At 41.4% G+C, this 27660-nt stretch overlaps 1 protein-coding gene across 1 annotated transcript; it reads left to right on the top strand.

Annotated features, from left to right (window-relative positions):
• Window positions 1-52: 52 nt before the first annotated feature.
• Window positions 53-27660, top strand: LOC106873696 (m-AAA protease-interacting protein 1, mitochondrial). Its single transcript, XM_014921169.3, has 6 exons — window positions 53-517; window positions 9980-10051; window positions 14600-14729; window positions 23881-24013; window positions 25712-25811; window positions 27496-27660. Exons 1-5 carry the CDS (start codon window positions 53-55, stop codon window positions 25803-25805), a joined length of 894 nt encoding a protein of 297 aa, XP_014776655.1. The 3' UTR covers window positions 25806-25811; window positions 27496-27660.

Raw genomic sequence — 27660 nt, 5'->3', positions numbered from 1 at the left:
AAAAGTCAACCGTTAAGCGGTGTAAGACCTTGTTCCACCATCAAACCTAAGCATGGCAGCTTCAGGGCTGAGATATGTCCTTAATTATCACAGACACTGTCTTTCCGCCGCTTCTAACGTTATTCTTTCAATGTCCTTACTTTCTAGGAAATATCTTCATGCCAACAAGGTTAAGCTGATTCGGTTTCTAAACTTTTCGCATGCCAATGTTAAAAGAAACCCGATAGCTTTGCATCGACCTCTACAGGGACACTCTTCACACAAGTCATTTCATTCAACACATTCTTTAATTCTCTCCAAGCAGCGATATGCTACTGCTGCTCGACTTGGAACTTTTTTACACAGATCATATCACGATGACAAATCGGATAAACCCTGTTTGAAATTAATGGATTTTCCTGAAATAATCTGGCCGAGTCCGATAAAATCCTTCCGAAACTGGTGGTTTTCTAAATTAATTCAAGGATATTATGATCACAGCTTTTCCATAGATTCTTTCCTAACTGGCTCAGAACAGGTGTGTACTTATGAAAAATAAGGAAAAATATATATGATTTAACATTGAGCAAGTCATATTATACTTTTCTAAAGTTTGTTTATTTTATTTAATTTTCTTTTTCAATGGTTTGAACTGAAAGGAAGGGAACTGTGCCCGTGGCTATTGCAAGGCCCTTCCAGACAGGTGAGATAGATGCACCTAAGTTGGAGGAGATGAAGCCACTGTCGTAGAATTAAAAAAATACTGAGTGAAGAAACTGTCTGTGGATTAATGTGTTTGTGGGAGACTCGAGTGTTTTTAGGAGGAGACGGGGTATGCATCGAGGATGTTTGTATGTATAGCAATTGCACCGCCTCAAATGAGGGACCAATATTCCATTTTGGGTCTTGTTAGCAGCTGTTGAGGGTGAAATTTTTTTTTGTGACCCTAAAGAGAACAACTGGTCTCAGCTTAACTCGGTTGTCGAAATCTCTGGTCGCTCACGGTAACCAACTAAAAAACTCGAGAAAAACTGTTATTTAATTATTATATCAAACATTGCCAGTATTTCTCAGATAAGTCAGTTTGTCAGAAACAATGCATGAACTTAGCTCAACCCAGCCCTCCTCCTATAGAATTTCTCTCTCATTAACGAATCAATGAATGAAAATCCCCCCTCCCCCAACAATCAGTGTTTTATCGAAGCTTTTCGCAACTATTTAAAATGTTATGAGATATTTCGTTAATATTATTGGCAAATGTTAGTTTCTTGCATACAACACGAATTTCTGTGAGGGGGAAATGTCTTCAGTTGAACGTCTGTCAGTATATTATTAATTTTATCAACTCTTTGGGAATGAAAACCAACGATGATGCCGTAATGATTAGCCATCTTTAGCTAGGTGCCCTTTCTGTGTCCAGTGAGTGGCTTACCCAATTACTTTCTAGTTCCCTCTGTTCTGCTGCATGCATACAAACAGCATGGCTCCTCTTTTCGGTCCATTCTTCAATGTCGTCTGTGAACAAAAGTCTTTGATAACCTCTTGCTCTTCCCGTCAACACAGAAAGGTGAATCGTGGTGCATTATCTTTCCAAAACATGATAGCTTTGTGCACTTGATTCTCGATAATAGATACCTTTGCACGTTTAGTTTTTTTCAGTATTGCATTAGTTAACCCGTCTCTCCAGCTTATTCTGTCCAGTCTGCGAACGATCTACCTTTGAAAGGCTTCTGTTTTTTTCTCCATAACTGTGTACATTGTTCAAGTTTCTGCCCCATTGAGGACATTTGGCATAATATATCTCTTTACTAGCTGCAGTTTTAGATGCAGTGCCGGCGAAATTTTTTTTTCATTCTTAAATACTCTAATGATATAAGCTTAAAAAGTACAAGTGACGGAACTACAAAATATTTAGTGAGGTGTACAAATTCTACCTATACAGAAACATTTACCGATTCCATAAATGATGCAGTTGGAATATTGATTTTTCGGAACTCTACATGGCTCCGACCGTTGAGAGTGAAACAGTATTTTGTCCTTAAAACAAAACGATAAGATAACAACAAATTGTCAGCTGTTCAGTATTCTATTGTTTTGGTCCTCCCCCGCTCTCTCTCTCTCAATTGTTTTAGTGAAGCTGAAAAACTTCGAAAACAATTTGTGAAGTTTTTTTTTAAACTTCAATAAAACACTATATTTAATGCTTCTGTGTACCACGAGTCTATACGAGTGATCCTCTCAAAGTAAATAACACAATATTTTGTGTTTTAACACAACATCCACGTTAAGTCCGAGATTAAAATTACTTTAGAGCAGAGGTTCTCAAACTTTGTGGGCCACCGCCTCCCTCTTAGCCACATAATACCCTCAGCTTCCCCACCCCTATTTTTATGTATTTTTCTTTTTTTTTATTATTTTACTTGTTTCAGTCACTTATTCAGGACTTATTCTTTGTAAGCCTAGTACTTATTCTATCGGTCGCTTTTGCCGAACCGCTAAGTTACGGGGACCTAAACACACCAGCATCGGTTGTCAAGCGATGTTGGGGGGGACAAACACAGATACACAACATATATACATACATGCACACACACACACACACATATATATATACGACGGGCTTCTTTCAGTTTCCGTCTACCAAATCCACTCAGAAGGCTTTGGTCGGCCCAAGGCTATAGTAGAAGACACTTGCCCAAGGTGCCACGCAGTGGGACTGAACCCGGAACCCTGTGGTTGGTAAGCAAGCTACTTACCACACAGCCATATACTATATATATATATATATATCATCATCATCGTTTAACGTCCGCTTTCCATGCTAGCATGGGTTGGACGATTTGACTGAGGACTGGTGAAACCGGATGGCAACACCAGGTTCCAATCTAATTTGGCAGAGTTTCTACAGCTGGATGCCCTTCCTAACGCCAACCACTCAGAGAGTGTAGTGGGTGCTTCTACGTGTCACCCGCACGAAAACGGCCACGCTCGAAATGGCGTCTTTTATGTGCCACCCGCACAAGAGCCAGTCCAGGGGCACTGGCAACGATCTCGCTTGAAAACCCTACAAAGTCCAGTCAGGCGGTACTGGCAACGGTCACGCTCAAGATGGTACATCTTATGTGCCACCCGCACAAGAGCCAGTCCAGGGGCACTGGCAACGATCTCACTTGGCTTGCCGGGTCTTCTCACGCACAGCACATTTCCAAAGGTCTCGGTCAGTAGTCATCGCCTTGGTGAGGCCCAATGTTCGAAGGTCTTGCCTCACCACCTCAGCCCAGGTCTTCCTGGGCCTACCTCTTCCATGGGTTCTCTCAACTGTTAGGGTGTGGCACTTTTTGACGCAGCTATCCTCATTCATTCTCACCACATGTCCAAACCAGCGCAATCGTCTCTCTTGCACACCACAACTGATGCTTCTTATGTTCAGCTTTTCTCTCAAGATACTTACACTCTGACGGGTATGCACATTGACATTACACATCCAGCGGAGCATACTGGCTTCATTCCTTGCGAGCTTACGCATGTCCTCAGCAATCACAGCCCATGTTTCACTGCCATGTAGCATGGCTGTTCGTACACATGCGTCATACAGTCTGCCTTTTACTCTGAGTGAGAGTCCCTTTGTCGCCAGCAGAGGTAAGAGCTCTCTAAACTTTGCCCAGGCTATTCTTATTCTAGCAGCTACACTTTCAGCGCACCCACCCCCACTACTAACTTGGTCACCCAGATAGCGGAAGCTATCGACTACCTCTAGTTTTTCTCCCTGGAATGAGATAGAAATATATATATATATATATATATATATATATATATATATATAGAATTAGACAGGCTTGGAGGAGAAGGGTGTGGAAGCTTAAAGACCCTGCAAACGGACAGAGACTTAGAGACAAGTTACTTGAAGCATTTAACGAAATAGAAGGGGATATAGCATCATACAACGTGGAAGACAATTGGAGATTTCTGCGGGACAACCTGTTGAAAGCCACCGACCAGATTTGTGGGTGGTGTAAGGTCCCCTCCCGACCCAGAGTAACGTGGTGGTGGAACAAGGAGGTAGACAGGGCTATTAGACAAAAGAAACAGGCTTGGAAGGACTGGAAGAACGGTGGTAGCAGGGAATTGTACCAATGTGCCAGAAGGGAGGCTAGGCGACAGGTTTATTTAGCCAGAGGGGAAGCAGATAAGGAAAGATTTGCCAATGTTCTGCGCCGTGAGGACCAAAGACTCGAGGTATTTCGTGTTGCAAGACAGTGTAGGAGAGAGAATAGTGATGTTGTAGGAGAGAAATGTGTTCGCATGGATGATGGTACGCTTGCATTAAATGAGGATGCAAAGAAAGAGGTCTGGAGATGCCACTACGATAGATTGCTTAATAAAGAGAATGAATGGGAGAAAGAGAGCCTGCCGTATGTCGACCCAATAGAGGGACCAGCTATCCGAGTTGATAGTACCAGGGTAGATAAAGCAATTAAGAGTATGAAGACCGGGAAAGCCCCCGGCCCATCAGGAATCACTGCAGAGATGCTCAAAATATCTGGCAGTGTTGGCTATAGCCTAGTCACCCGTATTACGAACCAGGTGATACACGAAGGAGTCATACCCAATGACTGGTGTAGCAGCATCATAGTCAACTGCTACAAAGGTAAAAGTGACGCTTTAGATACAGATAATTACAGAGGCATCAAGCTGTTAGATCAGGTTATGAAAGTTACAGAGAGGGTCATAGCCCAACTAATTAGGGAGCGAATCAATTTAGATGAGATGCAGTTTGGGTTCGTGCCAGGTAAAAGCACTACTGATGCCTTATTTCTAGTGAGACAGTTGCAGGAGAAATACCTAGCTAAGGATAAACCTCTGTACCTGGCTTTCGTTGACATGGAGAAAGCCTTTGACAGGGTCCCCCGATCCCTTATTTGGTGGTCAATAAGGAAACTTGGGATAGAAGAATGGTTAGTGAGAGCTGTGCGAGCCATGTACAGAGATGCTGCCAGTAAGGTGAGGGTTGGAAATGAGTACAGCAATGAATTCCAGGTAGAGGTAGGGGTCCACCAAGGTTCCGTCCTCAGCCCCCTCTTATTTATCATAGTCCTCCAGGCAATCACAGAGGAGTTCAAGACAGGTTGCCCCTGGGAGCTCCTCTATGCTGATGACCTTGCCCTAATTGCGGAGTCACTATCAGAACTAGAGAAGTTTCAGGTGTGGAAGCAAGGTCTAGAATTGAAGGGCCTTAGAGTCAACCTAGCTAAAACCAAAATCCTAATAAGTAGGAAGGTAGATAAAACACAAACCCCTTCAGGTAGATGGCCCTGCTCAGTATGTAGAAAAGGAGTAGGTAGTAACTCTATAAGATGTACCCGGTGCAAGCTATGGACACATAAGAGGTGCAGCAACATCAAAGGCAGGTTAACTAGCAAGTTAGTTTTTGTTTGTGGCAGATGTTCAGGTGCAATAAAGACTGTAAACAAACAGGAAACAACTTCTATCTCATTCCAGGGAGAAAAACTAGAGGTAGTCGATAGCTTCCGCTATCTGGGCGACCAAGTTAGTAGTGGGGGTGGGTGCGCTGAAAGTGTAGCTGCTAGAATAAGAATAGCCTGGGCAAAGTTTAGAGAGCTCTTACCCCTGCTGGCGACAAAGGGACTCTCACTCAGAGTAAAAGGCAGACTGTATGACGCATGCGTACGAACAGCCATGCTACATGGCAGTGAAACATGGGCTGTAACTGCTGAGGACATACGTAAGCTCGCAAGGAATGAAGCCAGTATGCTCCGTTGGATGTGTAATGTCAATGTGAATACCCGTCAGAGTGTAAGTATCTTGAGAGAAAAGCTGAACATTAGAAGCATCAGTTGTGGCGTGCAAGAGAGACGATTGCGCTGGTAATGGACATGTGGTGAGAATGGATGAGGATAGCTGCGTGAAAAAGTGCCACACCCTAACAGTTGAGGGAACCCGTGGAAGAGGTAGGCCCAGGAAGACCTGGGCTGAGGTGGTGAGGCAAGACCTTCGTACATTGGGCCTCACCGAGGCGATGACTACTGACCGAGACCTTTGGAAATGTGCTGTGCGTGAGAAGACCCGGCAAGCCAAGTAAGATCGTTGCCAGTGCCCCTGGACTGGTTCTTGTGCGGGTGGCACATGAGATGCACCATTTTGAGCGTGGCCGTTGCCAGTACCGTCTGACTGGCTCCCGTAGGATTTTCGAGCGAGATCGTTGCCAGTGCCCCTGGACTGGCTTGTGCGGGTGGCACATAAAAGACACCATTTCGAGCGTGGCCGTTTTCGTGCGGGTGACACGTAGAAGCACCCACTACACTCTCTGAGTGGTTGGCGTTAGGAAGGGCATCCAGCTGTAGAAACTCTGCCAAATCAGACTGGAGCCTGGTGTTGCCATCCGGTTTCACCAGTCCTCAGTCAAATCGTCCAACCCATGCTAGCATGGAAAGTGGACGTTAAACGATGATGATGATGATATATATATATATATATATATATATATATATATATATATATAATACTGTAATAATATCATAATAAATTCATAGCGTCCCCCAATCCACTGCCTCCCTCCCAACGCCTCCTTTTTGTCTACCGTTCCCTTAGGTACCAGTGCCCACCTGTGGGCGGTGGCACCCACTTTGAGAACCTATCCTTTAGAGTGTTCACACTGCCTCAGTCACTATTAATTATTATACTATATTTTACTTTGTGGTATTCGAGAACTGTTTCTTCTCGTTCTGCACCTATGTTCTCACATGTGTGTGTGTGTGTGCATATATTCCCTTTTCTTTATTCTTTTTTCTTCTTTTTTTAGGATCTTTTCAATTCGATCCCTTTTGGCTCCCTTCAGGTTCTTATCCATACTGACTTTTGGTAGGAGCTCTCTGTCTGTGCTTTGTCGTGTACTTTTACCTGTTCCAATTTACTCTGTATTTCTTTTAGTTCCAAATATTTCTCCCTATCCATATCACTATTTGTTGTTTTACAGGTTCTTCTATTTCATTATCCACAGAGGGCTCCTCAAATACATCCTCTTCTTGGTTTTCTGTAGTCCCTATTTCTATTTCATTTGTATTTGGTGTTATACGGTAAGATCTGTTGACTTTTTCTTTTCTTTCTCCCAGCTCAGAGCCTCCTGGTTTTAATGATATCTCTTCGGACATTCCCTAACTTGTTGAGATCCATATTTAACCTTGAAGTTGGATTTTGTTGTCTCCATAATTGATAAGTCCTTTTTGTTGTGTTATCTTCTGATGGTGTGACTACTGCCATGTAGTATGCTTCCATTACTAGTTTATACTCTTCCTGATTCCATTTAGTTCTAGGGTGTTTGCATGTAGTATGGCTTGCATCGGTGGGGCTCAGGTTGAGGTTTTCCTTGGTTAAGTTGCCCACAGTTGCCTGGGAGCGAGTAGCATGCCGGGTGAAATGCTTTGTGGTATTTCGTCTGCCGCTACGTCCTAAGTTCAAAAACCACCGACTTTGCCTTTCATCCTTTCGAGGTCGATTAAATAAGTACTAGTTACGTACTGGGGTCGATATAATTGACTTAATTCGTTTGTCTGTCCTTGTTTGTCCCCTCTGTGTGTAGCCCCTTGTGGGTAATAAAGAAATAAGTAACAAACTTTTCGCTCCCAGCCTGACTCCTCACAGCCACAACAGCAGTCTAACTGCTGTTGCCCCTCACTTAATTTAGCACCACTGTCGAGTGGAGGTCCCAGGGCATGATCGCCGGCTTGCACAACCAGCTGCTTGGAGTCATAAGTGAGAGTTGAGCTTTGTTGTGAACTAATGATCATCCAGAGGCCATTAGCCATTGATGGATAAGGGCTTTGTCAACTGGCATTATTCGCTCTCTTTGGGTATTTGCCACTGAGAGGTTTTTCTTGCCATTTATCAGTCAGAATATCTAAGGCAGCAGTTTTAGCACAGATTTTCATGCGCTTAGCTTTTTCTGCACTTGTTTCTTGTATGTCTAATTCTGGAGTTTGTTGTATTTGGAATTCACTCAGATATTCCTTTGCCTGTTTTGTCACTGAGTAAGATGCTTTCTTGTTTCCAAGTTTTGAGACAAGTTTTAACATCCAATCATAACAGTTTTTCAGCTAGGTGTCTAGGCCAATCATAGCAATTTCCATTGTTAATTCCAGTTGTAAAAGTCTACAATCACCTTCTTTTCTTGGCAGGTAAAATCATTCTATATCTGCCTTAGGGTGGTGCATTCTATGCATTGTCAATAGTTTTCGTATTTTTCTGTCGAGATTACATGTTTCAGTAATTGACCAGTTAGTAATATTGAAACTGTAAGTCATGACTGGTATGGCTAAAGCATTGATCACTTCGATCCAGTTTCTTGCATTCAGCTGATTATTATTATTATTATTATAATCATCATTATTATTATTATTATTATTATAATCATCATTATTATTATTATTATTATTATAATCATCATTATTATTATTATAATCATCATTATTATAATCATTATTATTATAATCATTATTATTATTATTATTACAATCATCATCATTATCATCATCATCATCATCATCATCATTATTATTATTATAATAATCATTATTATTATAGTGGTGAGCTGGCATGAAAAAACGCTTTGCAATATTTTTCCCATAATTACATTCCGAGTTCAAATTCTGTCATGGTTGCCGTTGCTTTCATCCGGTTGGGATTGATAAAATAAGCACCAGTTAAGCAGTGGGAGTTGATGTAACTGGTTTGTACCCTCCCTTCGAAGTTACTAGCCTTATCCCAATACTCGAAAGATTATCATTAATCATTGTTATTCTGATTTTTGTTGGAGTTTTCAAAATTATCTAATTGCTAAAAAGAGACAAAAATTCTTTCATAAACCACCAAGCATCATTATCACTGTTTAACGTCCGTTTTCCATGCTGGCATGGGTTGGACAGTTTGACTGAGGACTGGTGAGCCAGGAGGCTGCACCAGGCTCCAATCTGACCTGGCAAGGTTTCTACAGCTGGATGCCCTTCCTAACGCCGACCACTCTGAGAGTGTAGTGGGTGCTTTTACGTGCCACCAGCACGAGGGCCAGTCAGGTGGTTCTGGCAACAATCACGCTCAAAAGGTGGTTTTTATGTGCCACCTGCACAGGAGCCAGTCCAGCGGCACTGGCAATGACCACGCTCGAATGGTGCTCTCTTTGTTTTTCGTGCCACCTGCACAGGAGCCAGTCCAGCGGCACTGGCAATGATCATGCTTGGATGGTGCTTTTAACGTTCCACTGGCACGACTGCCAATCAGGCAGTACTGTCATCAGCCATGTCAGCGATTTTGATATCCCTTGCCTCCACAGGTCTTTGCATTGACTCCTTTAGTGATCAGGGGCTAAAATCTCTTCCTAGGGAACTTCCCTCGGCCAAACAAACGTCTGGTATCTGTTCCTCTCTGTTATGTGAACTGCAGTAACCTGCAAAGAAGTACCTCAAAATATCCAGAGCTTATAGTCTAACGCCTGATTTATTTGAAGCATACCCCCCACCTTTTTTTTTTTTTTTTTTTTTTTTTTTTGCAATATTTCTTTTATATCACTTTAGCCATTTGGTATCCAGATTTTTCTGTCAAATATAATGCTTATTTATTCAGATTGTTTTGAATTAATTTGAATTTATACATTATCACAGTGCTTTGAGATTTTGATGATGTGGTTCTTTATTTTTAGAATGACATTGTCAGGTAAGTGTGAGAGGCTGGATCTGGCCAGTTTGGGCATAAAATAGGCAGAATATTTGGGCCTGATGTGGTTGGTGTAAATGCTAATGAGTTAAAAATGGGAAATTTGTATCATACAGTCAGGGGCAGTCTTGGAGAGGTTGGTATCAAAAGGGTTAAACTGGATACAAAAATCTTAAAACAACCCCCCCCTTGTTTTTTTGTAATCATCCAATTTCCATAAAACCAAGATGATGGGACATAAATAAAGAATTCAATTTTCTAATTCTTTTAATTGCAGGCCATTAATTATGTTTCTAACTGTTTGGCAGAAGGAGATTTCGATGAGCTTCAACACATTGTGGAACCTGAAGTAAGTAGTGCTTGTGTTTTTTTCCCCTTTTTTTTCTTCTTCATCATTATCATCGTTCAACGTCCGTTTTCCATGCTGGCATGGTTTGGACGGTTCGACTGGGGTCTGGTGAGCCAGAAGGCTGCATCAGGCCCCAATCTGATCTGGCAGTGTTTCTACAGCTGGATGCCCTTCCTAACACCAACCACTCTGAGAGTGTAGTGGGTGCTTTTTACGTGCCATTGGCTCAGGAGCCAGAGGAACTGGCATCGACTACAGTTTGATGGTGCTTTTTACGTGCCATCGGCACAGAAACCAGTCAAAGCGGCACTGGCATCGGCTATGTTGAGATGGTGCTTTTTATGTGCTACCGGCACAGCGGTCTCAATTACAATTTCCATTTGATTTGATTTTGATATTGCTGTTGATGTTGATGTTCTTGTCTCAATAGGTCTCCTCACCTTTTTTAATTTTAAATTCAACGATTTTATGAATGCAGACATGACTGTGTAGGTAAGAAATTTGCAACAAGCTCTTCAGGTGTCTTGGACCCCTTCTTCAAGGGAATTCATATGCAAGGTAGTTGGCCTGGCTCCCCTCCCAAGTTGGCACAAAAGAGCTGGAGGACAATTGCGGATGTGGCTGGCCGACGTGCAAGCACAATCAGGCCCCTGTGTCTATAGTTTTTGGCAGTGGACCCAGGAATGGGTATCCATTACAGCCTCAACTGTGGCTGACCGTTGGATGTAGTCAGCATTCCTAAGGGACAAAGTGAACTTATTAGTTGGAGATTGCTCAGCCCACCCTCGGGCAGTGCTACTGTACGTACAAGTAGTACTTTGGGTGAGTTATTTCCCTTATAGCCCTGGACTGATTACAGACTTGTGAGCAGATTTCAAAGATAGAAAAGTTTGGTAGTGCCAGACGTATGATCAGAGTTTGTGCAAAATGCTGGCATGCGTAAAACGCCGCCCTGCCGCCATTACCGTCTTGAGAAAAAATCCCGGGTTGAAAAGGTTAAGCAGTTTGGGTCAAGAGGGAAAGACTGGCGATATCAAAACAGAATTGGAAGCGCATTGTGACCAGTGGTATATAAATATCTGGTTGCCTGCTCAATACAGTTATAAGGAATCATGGGAGTTATTTCCCTTAATCAATATAACATTATTAGAGTTATTTACCTTGGATTGATAATTAACTTGGCCGTCTTTATTTGCGTAGACGGGAAATTTGTTTAGAAGGCCGTCAGGGTGGTTTGTACCCGCAATTCAAAAGGTATAGCCTTGTCACGCACAATACCCCCTGATTCTACTTCAGAGCTACATTAATGGTGACTTGCCTGTGGAGTACTCAGCTACTCACATGCTACTAATCCAGTGAGTAGATAGTCCAGTTGATCAAACATCCAGTTACTCATCGTCGAAACTGACGCAGTACCATTTACTATTACAGTTATATTTATTTTATTTTGTTTTGTTTTAGTGCTAAACGTTTTTTTTTTGTCTTTTTGAACGATTTAAATGGCTTCTCTGTGTTGTAATTATTTCAGTTTCAACAAACTGCATGGCTGTGTGGTAAGAAGCTTTCTTCCAAACCACATGGTTCTAGGTTCAGTCCCATTGCATGGCACCTTGGGCGAGTGTCTTCTTCTACAGCCTTGTGAGTGGATTTGGTAGACAACATGCATTGTGTGTGTGTGTCTGTTCCCAATAACTGCTTGACAACCATTGTTGGTGTGTTTACATTCCTGTAACTGCAGTTCAGCTAAAGAGATCAGTAGATTATGTAGCTGGCTAAAAAAAACAAAAAGCATCGGGATCGAATCATTTGACTAAAGATTCTTCAGGGCTTTGCTCCAGCATGGTCGCAGTCTAATGCCTGAAACAAGTAAAAGAGAAAAAAAAATCACACCATGCTATAATCCTCTCCAGTTCATTGACTACAGAAGTCTGCATCTTATATTTCCATTTATTAAATTTTCCAGTTCTATATTTAAGAGATGAGGAATTATTTACGTTATTTACATTATTTACATTTGACGGATATTTGTCCTCGTCTTGTTTGTTGTTAACACAACGTTTCGGCTGATATACCCTCCAGCCTTCATCAGGTGTCTTGGGGAAATTTCAAACCTGGGTTCTCATTCCTAGTGTATTTTTCGATATCATTATTATTATTCAGGTCACTGCCTGGAATTGAACTCTGAATCTTGGGGTTAGGAGCCCGTGCTCTTAACCATGGGCATATGGCGTAGTTAAGAGCACGGGCTACTAACCCCAAGATTTCAAGTTTGATTGCAGGCAGTGACCTGAATATTAATAATACCTCAGGAATGAAAACCCAGGTTTGAAATTTTCCTAAGACCCCTGATGAAGGCTGGAGAGTATATCAACCGAAATGTTGTTTTATCAACAAACAAGATGAGGACAAATATCCGTCAAATGTAAATAATGTACAATTTTTCCAGTGTATTTTCTACCGAGACAGTCTAACCAAACAATCTCCCAATCCTTCCCCAGGGTTTTCTCCATCTTCATCTATTTGAGTTGTCATCCAACGTTTGCTAATTCATGGATGAGCCATTTTAATCTGGTCATAAGCTATACTATAATCTTGGTTTTATTTTGAAACTGAGAGTGTTATCTTGCAAGACAAAATAGTCAAAAGGGTAATGCATTTCTGTACATGGGAGTCATTATTACCTCCACCTTCGCTAAGGCAGGGGTATTGTGTTCTTTTGTGTTTGTTTGTCTATGGACAAGATATCTCTGTCTGTCTAGCTAGGTGTCTGTCTGACTGTCTAGCTAGGTGTCTGTCTGTCTGTCTAGCTAGCTGTCTGTCTGTCTGACTGTCTAGCTAGGTGTCTGTCTGTCTGTCTCATCATCATCATCATCGTCGTTTAACGACTGTCTTCCATGCTGGCAAAACAGGGGACAACTGATGAAGGGAATGTTCTTTATGTTGCCTGTCTCGTTTCCCTGTTTGTTTCTTTTTTTCGTTGTTCGGAAAAAGTTCGTTTTCTATGTTTTTGTTTATTACGTTCTCGTTTCTCATTTTGTTCACATTTTTTTGATGTCCTGTCCCTTATACGCATGTATATGTACATATATATGTAAGTAGATACATATATGTATGTATATATGCATATATTTATATTATCATTATTATATATATATATATATATATATACACGCATACGTACTTAGCCTCTCCCTCCAGAGCTGATCAAATAAAGTACTAGTTAAGTACTGATGTGTTATGCTATCACCTTACCCACTTCTCTCAAAATTTCTGACCATCTACCAAAATCCAAAATAAGTTTATGTACATATTCATATACATACATCACCATCTTTCTCACATAGATTGGTATTGGCCTTTATTGTATATGTACACACACCCACACACACGCTAACATAATTTTTTACGGGTTTCTTTTTTTTTCTATTGCATGCACACACACACACACACATGTATGCACATACACGCATTCAAGATGGAGGTGAATACCAACGTTCTCATGTGACAGGCTTGACAATTGTTGAGATTTTCATGCATGAAACCATTGGTAGCCTTCTGAAACAACAAATACATTATACATATATATATATATATATATATATATATATATATATATATAATAATGTTTCAAGCGGGATCGTTCCCAGTGCCCCTGGACTGGCTCATGTGCGGGAGACACATGAAATCTTTCGAGCAGGATCGATGCCAGTGCCCCTGGACTGGCTCATGTGCGGGCGACACATGAAATCTTTCGAGCGAGATCGTTGCCAGTGCCCCTGGACTGGCTCTTGTGCGGGTGACACATGAAATGTTTTGAGCGGGATCGTTCCCAGTGCCCCTGGACTGGCTCATGTGCGGGAGACACATGAAATCTTTCGAGCAGGATCGATGCCAGTGCCCCTGGACTGGCTCATGTGCGTGCGACACATGAAATCTTTCGAGCGAGATTGTTGCCAGTGCCCCTGGACTGGCTCATGTGCGGGCGACACATGAAATCTTTCCGAGTGGGATCGTTGCCGGTGCCCCTGGGCTGGCTCTTGTGTGGGCGACACATGAGGTTTTTCGAGCGAGATCGTTGCCGGTGCCCCTGAACTGGCTCTTGTGTGGGGTTGTTGTGGGATTTTCGAGCGAGATCGTTGCTGGTGCCCCTGGACTGGCTCTTGTGCGGGTGACACATGAGGTTTCTCGAGCGAGATGAGCGTGGCTGTTGCCAGTACCGCCTGACTGGCCTTCGTGCGGGTGACACGTAAAAGCACCCACTACACTCTCTGAGTGGTTGGCGTTAGGAAGGGCATCCAGCTGTGGAAACACTGCCAAATCAGATTGGAGCCTGGTGTAGCCATCTGGTTTCACCAGTCCTCAGTCAAATCGTCCAACCCATGCTAGCATGGAAAGCGGACGTTAAACGACGACGATAATAATGAAAACAGCAGCAGTGGCTGCTGGTACTAGTTCTACTACTACTTAATCTAAGATTATCTGAATTTCCCTCAAAACTAAATTAGTGTCTCATATGCTTGTATCTTTCTTTTCCTTGCCATTTTTCAGGCTCTCCAAGAAATCCAGAATAACTATGCCGACCTAAGCTTCAGTCAAAGAACGTCACTAGCTATTAAACCCGAAGACATATTCCTGCGTTTTATTTATGAAATCGGAATGATGTTTGATGACAATGAAAGTAAGTTGTTTATTATTCTCTCCTCGTGGTTGTGAGTGTTGCTTGCATGAAAAGGAGAGCAACTGTATTCCCATCCATCCATTTACCTTCTGCCCCAGCTGTTCTTGGAGGATTGTGAGGGTAGAGTCTTCAGGCACCTCTTCCATAGGGTCCTGTCAGAAGCAACCTTCATTAGACTCTCTGGCTAGATTTCCAAGTGTGACCAATTGAGACTATGGATATTATCCAATCATCTCATTCTTTGTCTAACCCTAGGTATTCTACTGATTGGCTTAGCTTGAAGAATTTGTCTTGCAGTTCTTTCCCATGACATTCTCATCACGTGTTCATAAGTACCAGAGTTGTGACCTCTCAATATGGAAGAGTAGCTGCTTGACATGGAGAGATGCATTCATTTCTGAATTACATTTCTGAGTTACAGGCGGCACTTGTAGTTGTGGCTGATGCCAGTGCCGCCTAACTGGCACCTGTGCTGGTGCCATGTAAAAAGCACCATTTGAGCATGGCCGATGCTAGTGCCGTTTGACTGTCACCCATACCAGTGGCACATAAAAAGCACCATTTAAGCATGGTCGATGCCTGTACTGCCTGACTGGCCCCTGTGCCGGTGGCATGTAAAACACCATTTGAGTGTGGTCGATGCCAGTGGCACACAAAAAGTTCCATTCAAGCATGGTCGATGCCAGTACTGCCTGACTGGCTCCCATGTGCCGGTGGCCTGTAAAAAGCACCCACTACGCTCTTGGAGTGGTTGGCATTAGGAAGAGCATCCAGCCATAGAAACCTTGCCAGATTAGACTAGACCCTAGCTTGCCAGTCCCCAGTCAAACCATTCAACCCATGCCAGCATGGAAAGTGGACGTTAAACAGCGAAGATGATGATGATGATGATGCCTTGCCGACTAACATTGCTCCAGAGATCCTTCAGAGAAACCCCATTTTGGTTGCTGTGTTTATATGATCTTTATTAATGGCACCTTAGAGACTAAGCAGATCTTCCTGCTTGATAAGAATGGTTTTATCTGCAACTGTATGTGTATCTTTTATCTTTGCCTTGTTTCAATCATTGGAGTGCAGCCATGCTTGAAGAATTTTAGTTGAAAGAATTGACCTCAAGGCTTTCTTTTTTTTCTTTTTAACCTGGTCTTTCTTCTTTTGGATTCTTTTGATGAACTGCTAAGTTATAGGGAGGTAAACACACCAACACCGGCTATCAAGCAGTGGTGGGCACACACACACTCACGTAGGGCTTTCTTCAGTTTCTGTCTACCAAATCCATTCACAAGGCTTTAGTCGGTCTGAGGCTATAGAAGAAGACACTTGCCCAAGGTGCCATGCAGTGGGACTGAACCTGGAACCATGTGGTTGGGAAGCAAGCTTCTTACCACACACTTATGCTTGCACCTATATTCATATTCTTTTTTTTGTTCTTTTACTTGTTTCAGTCATTTGACTGCGGCCATGCTGGAGCACTGCCTGTTAGTCGAGCAAATCGACCCCTGAACTTATTCTTTGTAAGCTTAGTACTTATTCTATTGGTCTCTTTTGCTGAACCGCTAAGTTACAGGGACGTAAGCGCACCAACATCCGTTGTTATTCGATGATGGGGGGACAAACACAGGCACACAAACACACTCACTATCTCGCTCATTCGCCCGCCCGCCTGCCCACCCACTCATTCACTCACTCACTCACTATGAGCTTCTTTCAGTTTCCGTCTACCAAATCCACTCCCAAAGCTTTGGTTGGCCCATGGCTATAGAAGAAAACACTTGCCCAAGGTGCCATGCAGTGGGACTGAACCTGGAACCATGTGGTTGGGAAGCAAGTTTCTTACCACGCAACCATGCCTGCACCTTATATTGGGTTGGCAAGAAAGTAATTTCAATTTTTTAGTGTGAAATAAAAGCAATTTTTTTCATACAAAGAATCAATTTTAATCAATTATATATTTTCCATTTTGTTCGATGACCTTTTGCCATCTTTCTGGCAATTTCATGGGTGCTTTTTACGTGCCACCAGCACGAGGACCAATCAGGCAGTGACAGGCACCGACCACACTTGTCTAGTGCTGGCACTGTCTACCTTGCCTACCTAGGCAGCACATCCTGGATGTAAACAGAAAGAATACATATCAGGCTTAAAAAAAAAAGTTCTATATTTAAGAGATGAGGAATTTATTTATATTATTTACAATTAACGGATATTTGTCTTAGCCAGAGGGGAAGCAGATAAGAAAAGATTTGCCAATGTTCTGCGCCGTGAGGACCAAAGACTCGAGGTATTTCGTGTTGCAAGACAGTGTAGGAGAGAGAATAGTGATGTAGGAGAGAAATGTGTTCGCATGGATGATGGTACGCTTGCACTAAATGAGGATGCAAAGAAAGAGGTCTGGAGATGCCACTACGATAGATTGCTTAATAAAGAGAATGAATGGGAGAAAGAGAGCCTGCCGTATGTCGACCCAATAGAGGGACCAGCTATCCGAGTTGATAGTACCAGGGTAGATAAAGCAATTAAGAGTATGAAGACAGGGAAAGCCCCCGGCCCATCAGGAATCACTGCAGAGATGCTCAAAATATCTGGCAGTGTTGGCTACAGCCTAGTCACCCGTATTACGAACCAGGTGATACACGAAGGAGTCATACCCAATGACTGGTGTAGCAGCACCATAGTAAACTGCTACAAAGGTAAAAGTGACGCTTTAGACACTAATAATTACAGAGGCATCAAGCTGTTAGATCAGGTTATGAAAGTTACGGAGAGGGTCATAGCCCAACTAATTAGGGAGCAAATCAATTTAGATGAGATGCAGTTTGGGTTCGTGCCAGGTAAAAGCACCACTGATGCCATATTTCTAGTGAGACAGCTGCAGGAGAAATATCTAGCCAAGGATAAACCTCTGTACCTGGCCTTCGTTGACATGGAGAAAGCCTTTGACAGGGTCCCCCGATCCCTTATCTGGTGGTCAATGAGGAAACTTGGGATAGAAGAATGGTTAGTGAGAGCTGTGCGAGCCATGTACAGAGATGCTGTCAGTAAGGTGAAGGTTGGAAATGAGTACAGTAATGAATTCCGGGTAGAGGTAGGGGTCCACCAAGGTTCCGTCCTCAGCCCCCTCCTATTTATCATAGTCCTCCAGGCGATCACAGGAATTCAAGACAGGTTGCCCCTGGGTGCTCCTCTATGCTGATGACCTTGCACTAATTGCGCAGTCACTATCAGAACTAGAGGAGAAGTTTAAGGTGTGGAAGCAAAAGGTACTGGGTTCAATTCATTCACCTAACATTTTTCAAGGTGGTGTCCCATCGTGACCACAGTCTAATGAGTAAAACAAATAAAACATAAATGTGCCGTGCCTTGGGACTGAACATGGAACCATGTGGTTGCAAGGCGAACTTCATAACCACACAGCCACGTTTACTGCTTTAAGTCTGGTAAAGTGCATTGTTGTCTGTAATGTAAGAAAGCTGTTGTGATGACAGTCTACCCCAATGGTATTTAATATGATCCAATAGATCAATCGAATGTACATAATGTATGTTGAATATCTTAAATACCAGCCTTTAATTGAGCAATCAAGATTGACATTCTAGCAAGAAGCAGTCACCATGTCTTCATCATTTTACGTTTACAGTTGAGGCATTATCCTCCGTTAATCATTGCATTTGCTGCTGCCTCTCATTGCTAACCTTTTAATGGCAACATGGAACACTTTGGGCATACTTGCACAAGAGTGCCTCATCCCCCCCCCCAACTTTGTTTCCTCATGACTTTCAGAAAAGTGGATATTTTTTTAATGAAATTTTCTATGAATATGCTTCAGATGGTGTAGATTATGATTATATTGGAATTTGTTGTGGTGAAAATAGTTTTCCAGGGGTGGGGAGAGGGGTTGCAGGAAATTCATACGAGTTCTCTTTGTTTCCTCATAACTTTCCAAAAAATAGGTATTTTTTTTAATTGAATCTTTTTACAAATATGCTTCAGACGGTGTAGATTATATCAGAATTTACATTATTTACATTTGACAGATATTTGTCCTCATCTTGTTTGTTGTTAACACAACATTTCGGCTGATATACTCTCCAGCCTTCATCAGGTGTTTTGGGGAAATTTCAAACCTGGGTTCTCATTCCTAAGGTATTTTTCAATGTTGTTGTTATTATTATCAATATTATTATTATTATCATCATTCAGGTAACTGCCTGGAATTGAACTTGTAATCTTGGGGTTAGTAGCCCGTGCTCTTAACCACTATGCCAAATGTAAATAATGTACATAATTCCTCATCTCTTAAATATAGAACTATATCAGAATTTGTTTTTGAGAAAAATTTTTTCCAAAGACGGGGAAAGGAGTTTCAGAAAATTCACATGAGTTCCCTTTGTTTCCTCCCCACCAAATTTCAGGCTTTGAGCCTATAGCAGAAACGGTTATTATTGTTATTATTCCAGGGAATTATTCTGACGGATGTCATACATTGAAGTTCCATCCATTTCTTTATTTTGAAATTCTTTAATTCCACAGTTAAATCAATCTTTAGTCTACAATATCATCAGGTAAATGATGATCAATAATAATAATAATAATAATGATGCTGATGATAATGTCTGCAGAAACATCTGATCTCATGAAACTCTACATAATCTCCACATTGTTGCACAAATTGTTTCTCTGGATTCATTTTGTAAATCACTTTGTGCAATGTTTCGTACAAAATTAGAGGCTTTGGTTTAAAAATAAATCCCGCATGAAATAAATAAAGACATAGTCAAACGGGAGAGAACTGAATATTTAGTAATGCAATCTTTTAAGTCCAAGTGGAAATAATATTTAGAGTAATGATAAGTGATGGGAAATTCGAGAAATAAGGAGAATAACCTCCGTCTCATGGATGAGTGGGTCTACCGTATTTACTAAGTGATGTGTGAGTAAATAGGGGCCAGAACGTCCCTTGGGTTTAATTTTATGGAGTGTGAAGTGAGGTGTGTCACACTTCATATTTTGCTAATTAATATACAAGCAAGGAAAGGGAAATCTCTGCTTGGAAATTACTGTCACATCTAATTTATCAATATATTTTTTTGTCTTTGGTTTGGTTGTTGTATATTTAGTCAGTTTCTCTGTATGTTTGGTAAGAAGCTTGCTTCCAAACCACATGGTTCCGGGTTCAGTCCCACTGCATGGCACCTTGGGCGAGTGACTTATACTATAGCCTCGGGCCGACCAAAACCTTGGGAGTGGATTTGGTAGACAGAAATTGAAAGAAGCTCATTGTGTGTATATATAATATACATATGTATGTGTATGTTTGTGTGTGTGTGTATTTGTGTGTGTGTGTTTGTGTGTATATGTGTGTGTGCATGTTTCTGTATCTGTGTGTATGTGTGCTTGTGTGTGTATATGTGTGTTTTGTGTATGAATATATATATAATAATATACATTATTATGATTGACCGTTGACTGAACACTATTCAATTTTTTTTCTCCGTGTTTTTCTCCTTGTCTCCGTATTCTTTCTGTTGAAGAGCGTAGCTCGAAACGTCAAAGACTTTCCGTATTCCCGAGCGTCATACTAATATATACTTTTGTTATTTACACCACCTGTCCTCGTCTGTTGTTATTATTTGTATATTCTCCCATGAATATATATATATATATATATATATATATATATATATATATATATATATATATATCATCATCATTATATGATGTGGGGTAGTCATGTACCTCCCTTATAGCATGACACTTCTGCTTACCTCTCTCTCTCTCATACTTTAGCCTCTCAATGCCTGGCATAAAAACCATCCCCATTCTCTCTACTACAACTCCAATCAGTTGAGGGGGTCTTTTTCTTTGACCTGCCAGGTACTTGGTCAGCTCACTTGTGTTGGTGTCATGAAAAAGAAGCTTCTGGTGTATACTGTAAAGTGCTTGATGTTAGAGAGAGCATTAAACCATAGAAGAAACAAGGAACAGACTGACATTGGAACTTGATGGGGGTCTTTTAGCTCTTGGCTCCTTTCAGCCCATCCTGCCCATACCAGCATGGAAGACAAATGATGATGATGGTTAAATTTGTTTCCCAGCCATGTGGTTTTGAGTTCATCCCCACTGCATGGCACTTTGGTAAGTGTTTTTTTGCTATAGTCCCAGGTCTAGCAAAGCATTGTGAGTGGATTTGATCCATGGAAACTGAAAGAAGCTGATTGTCATCATCGTTTAAGCAGATGCAGGAGTGAAACCTCTTTGTCAGTCAAGTAAACTGAGGTGGATACAGTTATAGGTTTTAACCCAATGCTACCTCAGTGATTTGAACCAATGACCATGTGGTCAGTAGTCCAATCTTTGTGTGTGGGTCTGTGTGTGTGTATGTGTACCTGTGTGTGCATCTATATGTGTTTGTCTACTATTAAAGATAAAATGATTTAAAAGTTTTCCAGAATTTAAAACAAAGAAGTTAAACTGTTTAATGACATAATTGTATTGCTAGTTTGTTTTCCATCTTGATAGATTTACTTTGCCTGAAGGACAACCCAATGTTGTGTCGAGATAACGTGGGTGAGAAAAAGTTCAAGCCTGAGATTTTGTTGTGTAATTACAGCGTCTCGTTTTAGTTTCAAAAATAATAAAAAAAGCACAACAATGAAATGAAATGCAATTAAATTTGCAATTATTGAAACAAATCCGTAAAACTTGGAGATAATTTTATGATAACGAGCAGAGAAATATCTTCTCATTGTATTGTTTATGAATCTGAGTCACTTTAATAAAACGGCAAGCTGGCAGAATCATTAACATGCTGGACAAAATGTTTCAGGACATTTCTTGTCTTTACATTCTGAGTTCAAATTCTACCAACGTTGACTTCACCTTTCATCTACACATTTACAGTTACATATCTGTCGGTCTGTCTCTGTGTAGGTGTATTTATATTATACTTGTGTTTAAATTTTTTACTTGTTTTTGGCAGTAGATTGTGGTCATGCTGGGGCAGTCCCTTAAAGAATTTTAGTTGAATGAATCACCCTCCCCCATACTTTTTCGTTTTTTTTTAAAGCCTTTTACTTATTCTACTGGTCTCTTTTACCAAACTAAGTTAGGGGATGTAAACACACCAACACTTGTCAAGTGATGTTAGGACACACACACACACACATACACACACACACACACACACACACACACGTGGGCATCTGTGCTGGTGCCATGTGAAAAGCCCCCAGTACACTCTGTGAAGTGGTTGGCATAAGGAAGGGCATCCAGCCATAGAAACCAAGCCAAAGCATCTGACTGGAACCTGGTGCAGCTCCCCAGCATGCCAGCTCTGGTCAAACTGTCCAACCCATTCCAGCTCTGGTCAAACTGTCCAACCCATTCCAGCTCTGGTCAAACTGTCCAACCCATTCCAGCTCTGGTCAAACTGTCCAACCCATTCCAGCTCTGGTCAAACTGTCCAACCCATTCCAGCTCTGGTCAAACTGTCCAACCCATTCCAGCTCTGGTCAAACTGTCCAACCCATTCCAGCTCTGGTCAAACTGTCCAACCCATTCCAGCTCTGGTCAAACTGTCCAACCCATTCCAGCTCTGGTCAAACTGTCCAACCCATTCCAGCATGGAAAACAGACATTAAATGATGATGATATACATACATACATTATTGACGGGCTTCTTTCAGTTTCTGTCTACCAAATCCACTCACATGGCTTTAATTGTCTTTGGGCTGTAGTAGAAGACCATGGTGTCACACAAAGGGACTGAACCCAGAACTATGTGATTGGGTAGATCAATAGATCAATCGTTAGATAGGTATATCTATAGATGTGGTTAATAATCTAGAAAACCCAGAAATTGAATTACCATTCTGGCTTCAGACATTTTGTGGTTTCTTTTACATTTTTAAAGAATTCATTTGCTTTCTTTGGCACCATTTATCTTGTGGAATAATGATGACTAGATGACACTCATTACACTCATACAGGGTGGGGTGGTGGTGGTGGTGGTGATGATGATGATGCAGTCTTTCATCTTCATAGTAAAGATTCTTAATTGCTAACTAGCTTCGTCATTTCATGCTTCATTTTATGCCACTCTTAGAGCCATTGTTCCAAGAAGTGTAAGGAATTTTGCTTTTGAAATTCTAGTCATTTCCTGGCGGTCCATTAATCATTGGTACTAGAATTGGAAGGTTACTGGTCAGGAATATTAAAGGATTCTGTGAATGTGTGTTTGTGTGCATGTCTATAAAATTTCTCTAATATTACTGGATTTTGGTAGTTTATGAATCTGTTTACATTAGCTATCAATAGATTTTTGATGATTTTGGTGTGTGTGTGTGTGTGTGTGTGTATAATCATCATCATTTAGCACCTGTTTTCCATGTTGGCATGGATTGGATGGTTTAACAGTCCTGACCCCTTGTTGTCCCCTGTGTGAGGCCCAACATCTGAAGATCCAGGTGTGTTCACACACACACACACACACACACTAGTACACCAGTACACTCTGTAAAATGATTGGCATTAGGAAGGGGCACCCACCTGTAGAAACCATTCTGAAACAGACAATGGAACCTGGTGCTGTGGCTCCTGACCTTGCCAGCTCTTGTCAAACTGTCCAACCCATGCCCGCATGGAAAACGGATTTGAATGATGATGATGCACATACACAGGGTTGGCCAAAACCCACCTGACAGTAAACCAAAACCATTCAATTCCAAGATTTATTTATGTTTAACAACTGAATGAATTTTATAAAAGTGTCTAATTATGAAACATCATGAAAATTGTTCAAACTGAAGTCCTTCTGGAGCAACACATTTTTCCATTCGTGTCAATACAGAATTACAAATAGTATTTATGGAATTTTGATTTACTGTCAGGTGACTTTTGGCCAACCCTATATATGTATGTATACACACACACACACACACACACACACACACACACACACACACACAAAGACATATATGCATGTGACTCTGGTTCTTTCACTCTTTCTTTTCCACTCTCTTTCTGATTCTTTCTCTCTCTATCTCTCTTTCTCTCTCTCTCTCTCTCTCTCTCTCTCTCTCTCTCTCCTTTTCTCTGACTCTCTCTCTTCGTCTGTTTCTCTAACTTTCTTTCCTCACCTTCTTCCCGCCAGATCAACGATTTGTCGAGATCACTGTTGTCTTCCAAGGATTCCATGGATTCTACGACGCCAAACAGAAAGATCCCCGAGAATATTATGAATTTGTCCGGGCAAACACCGAACTTCTTTATGTCTGCAATTATCGGTAAGTTAGTGTTGTCTTCTCTGACCCCTGATCCCTGTCAACCTAATCCTTGTCCCACTGAAGAAAACACTTGCCTAAGGAGTCCTCCTTTGGGATTGAACCTGCAGTCACACGGTTGAAAAATGAATGCCTTAATCACACAGCAATCCTCATCCTTTAATGTCTGCTTTCTATTGACATTTTGTCCATCTTTACATTCTGAATTCAAATTCTGCCAGGGTTGACTTTGCCTTTCATCCTTTCAGGGTTGATAAAATAAGTACCAGTTACACACTGGGGTCAATGTAATTGACTTATCCCCTCCTTTGAAATTGCTAGTCTTGTGCCACAATTTGAAACCAATGCCTGCTTTCTATGCAGCTATGCATTGGATGGTTTGACTATCTGACAGGTACGAGGACTGAATCATACCCCAGCGTTTCCGTTGGCATGGTTTCTATGGCTGGATGCCCTTCCTAATGCTAACAACTTTACAGCGTCTACTAGGTGCTTTCCATTTGGCACCAGCACCAGTGAGGTCACCATGCAGCAGCATGCAAGACTATGAACCCCAAGGCAGGTGGGCAGCTTTATGCCAGGAGATGTGGAGGGAGTTAAAATATGAAAGATTGGTTCAGAGCAGAACTGGTTTCTTGCCGTAGAGAAGTTACGTAACTAGTCACAATTTCAAAGAGGAGTGTAGGAGGTGATTGGAATAGAGTGGGGAAGAGATAAAAAAAATTGCTGGGATGAGGGGTGGGTAGAGGTCACAACTGATGAATGAGGTATGTGGGTGGGTAGAGGTTGCAAGAGTATATGGGAGAGTGGGGAATGAGTAAGGGAAGCGGACAAATGCAAGAGCAAGTGTGAAGTGGATGATATATAGGGAAGGTAGGGAAGAGTAGGTGACAACTGTAGAGACTGGATAGAGTTTGGTGTGGCCCCTGGCTTTGCCAGTTCCTGTCAAGCCATAACAATAGCATGGAGACTGGATGTTAAATGAGGATGATATGTATGTGTGTTTGTCTTTTATCTTTTACTTGTTTCAGTCATTAGACTGTGGCCATACTGGAACACCACCTTGAATTTTTCTTTTATTATTGAATGGATCAACACTACTACTTATTTTATTGGGCTCTTTTACTGAACTGTTAAGTTATAGTGAGGCACACACACCAATATCGATTGTCAAATGGTGGTGGGGGACAAACAGACACAAAAGTGCACGCACGCACACACACACACACATGTGCATGCATGCATGACAAGCTTCTTTCAGTTTCCGTCCACCAAATCCACTCACAAGGCTTTGGTTAGCCCAAGGTTATAGTAGAAGACACTTGCCCCAGGTACCACACATTGGGACTGAACCTGGATCCATGTGGTTGGGTAGCAAATGTCTTACCATACAGCCATGTGTGTGTGTGAAGTGGATGACAAATGGGCAAGATAGGGAAGAGTAGGTGACAACTGTAAAGGTTGGGTAGGGTATATGGGTGGTTGTAGTGAATGTGATAAGGGGTGGGGGTGACCAGTGAGGATGATGGTGGTGAGAGGAAATGAAGAGTAGCAGAATAGTAATGATGAGAGAGTAGACAGGAGAAAGATTTTAGTTTTTATTTCAACTCTAAGTGTGTGTGTGTGTGTACACTTGTGCATATATTTCTTAATTATAAGAAATGATGAAATGAATTCAGTTTGTGATTTACCATTTTCTAGATTCATCCGAGATTTTACCAAAGGAGTTTCCAGTAGTGATTGGATAATTAATAAGCTGAATCATTTCATACCAAACGAACTCACTTTGAAATAGTTACAGGTAATTACGACACTTAATAATTGTTTACAAACATACACGCCAGACAAGTTTTGGCTGCACAACAAGAAAGATGATGAGATATCTTTTTTTTTTGTTTTGTTATTGTGGTTGTTGTTGTTGATGGTGATGTTTAACCCCAGGCGAACCTAAACTGAGCAGACCTGAGATCAAAGAGCTTATTATTTAAATGAGTTGTTTTTTTTGTTATATTGAGTTTTTTTTAAAAAATCTGTTTTCTTGTTTTACATTTATTTCTTTGTTAGATTTAATTAGAAAGAAATCTTAGATTTGTCTGTTTTTAAAACATGTTTTGTGTGTATGTGTATGTGCATGCGTGAAGGTGTGTGAATGTGTGTGTGCCTGCATGTGTGCACATGTGCATGTAGCTGTGTATAGCTTGTGTGTGTATACATGCAATTGTATATGGTTTTGTGTGTGTGTGTACATAAATGGGGTTGTGTGTGCATGAATGCAGTTGTATGCATGTGCATAAATGCAGTTGTGCATACATATGCAGCTATGTGTGCATGTTATGTATGCACTTATGCATGTTATGTATGTACGTGTGCATATGTTATGTGTGCATATGTGCAGTTGTGTGTGTACATATATGCACTTGTCTATAGGCTTGTGTGTGCATGTGCTCATGTATGTAATTGTGTGTGTAAGTGTATTTGCATGTATGCTCATTTCTCTCTCCATGCATGCATCTCCATGAATGTGCATGTGTGCATGGAACATTTGCATGTATCTCTGTGTGCATACCTTTGCGTGCATGTGACCTAGGTGATCAAAAGTATCCGGACATACAACAAAATGTGTGTTTATCATAGAAGGGGACACAATAGACCAGAGGGCGCCTCAGTACTACCATTTACCACGTGGAACACTTCTTCAGTGATCTCAGTAGCCATCAGACAGCACTAGGCAGCAGAGTGGGACGCTCTGCAAAACTAATGGACTTTCAAGGGGGTCAGGTGCCACTTGTATACATGTGCACAGGATTTCCATCCATCCCCCAAATCCTTGCCAAACAGACATTGGAGCCTGATAACATCCTTGCACTCATCAGATCCTTATTAAACTGTCCAACTCATTCCAGGTGGAACATGGTTGTTAAATAATCCTTTCTATTATAGATACAAGGCCTGAAATTTTTGGGGAGGGGACTGGTCGATTAGATTGACCCCAGTACACAACTGGTACTTAATTTATTGACCCTGAAAGGATGAAAGGCAAAGTCGACCTCAGCAGAATTTAAACCCAGAATGTAGCGACAGACAAAATACCTCTAAGTGTTCCGCCCGGTGTGCTAACGATTCTGCCAGCTCACCACCTTGTTGTTAAACAATGTCAAGGTAGATATGTTACCACCGTTATCCCCTCTTTGTCCTCCTCCACGCTGTTCATGATAGCATGGGTTGTCTGTATAGCACATTGTCAATTTTCCCATCCTTGGCCCTTCATCATGATGCTTTAGTGAGTTTGTTGTTGGGAAAACTCATTCATTTTTCCCAATGTCTTCCATAGCCTTTCCTCTCTTATCGGCCCCTGTCCCAGACAGCACACGTCCACCCCTTGTACATATACAGACTGATCGTGATCCTTTAGTGTCCTACAACTGTCTCTTAAATCAATTGTATTCCACATTCTTATGTTTTCTCACTCCTTTATTTCAATTCAGCGTACACGTATGATTTTTACCAACATCCCAGGTGGAACTAGAAATGAATGCGTCTTCAGACATATTGCTCCTGGATAGCAGATGAACATTAATTCTTCTAAACCTTTATCTTTTATTTTATTTTCTTCTGTTGAAACTAAATAAACTACAATATTGAATTTGTTA

The sequence above is a fragment of the Octopus bimaculoides genome, chromosome 2, assembly GCF_046866305.1.
Source record: "Octopus bimaculoides isolate indiv1 chromosome 2, ASM4686630v1, whole genome shotgun sequence".
Lineage (NCBI taxonomy): Eukaryota > Metazoa > Mollusca > Cephalopoda > Octopoda > Octopodidae > Octopus > Octopus bimaculoides.
Note: the sequence above shows the minus strand (reverse complement) of the source record. Positions and strands in the feature narration are given on the sequence as shown.

Coding starts and splice junctions, on each gene's coding strand:
- LOC106873696 (XM_014921169.3), top strand. CDS start 53: ATGGCAGCTTCAGGGCTGAGATATGTCCTTAATTATCACAGACACTGT. Junction 10,052..14,599: donor AACACATTGTGGAACCTGAA/GTAAGTAGTGCT, acceptor GCCATTTTTCAG/GCTCTCCAAGAAATCCAGAA. Junction 14,730..23,880: donor GATGTTTGATGACAATGAAA/GTAAGTTGTTTA, acceptor TCTTCCCGCCAG/ATCAACGATTTGTCGAGATC.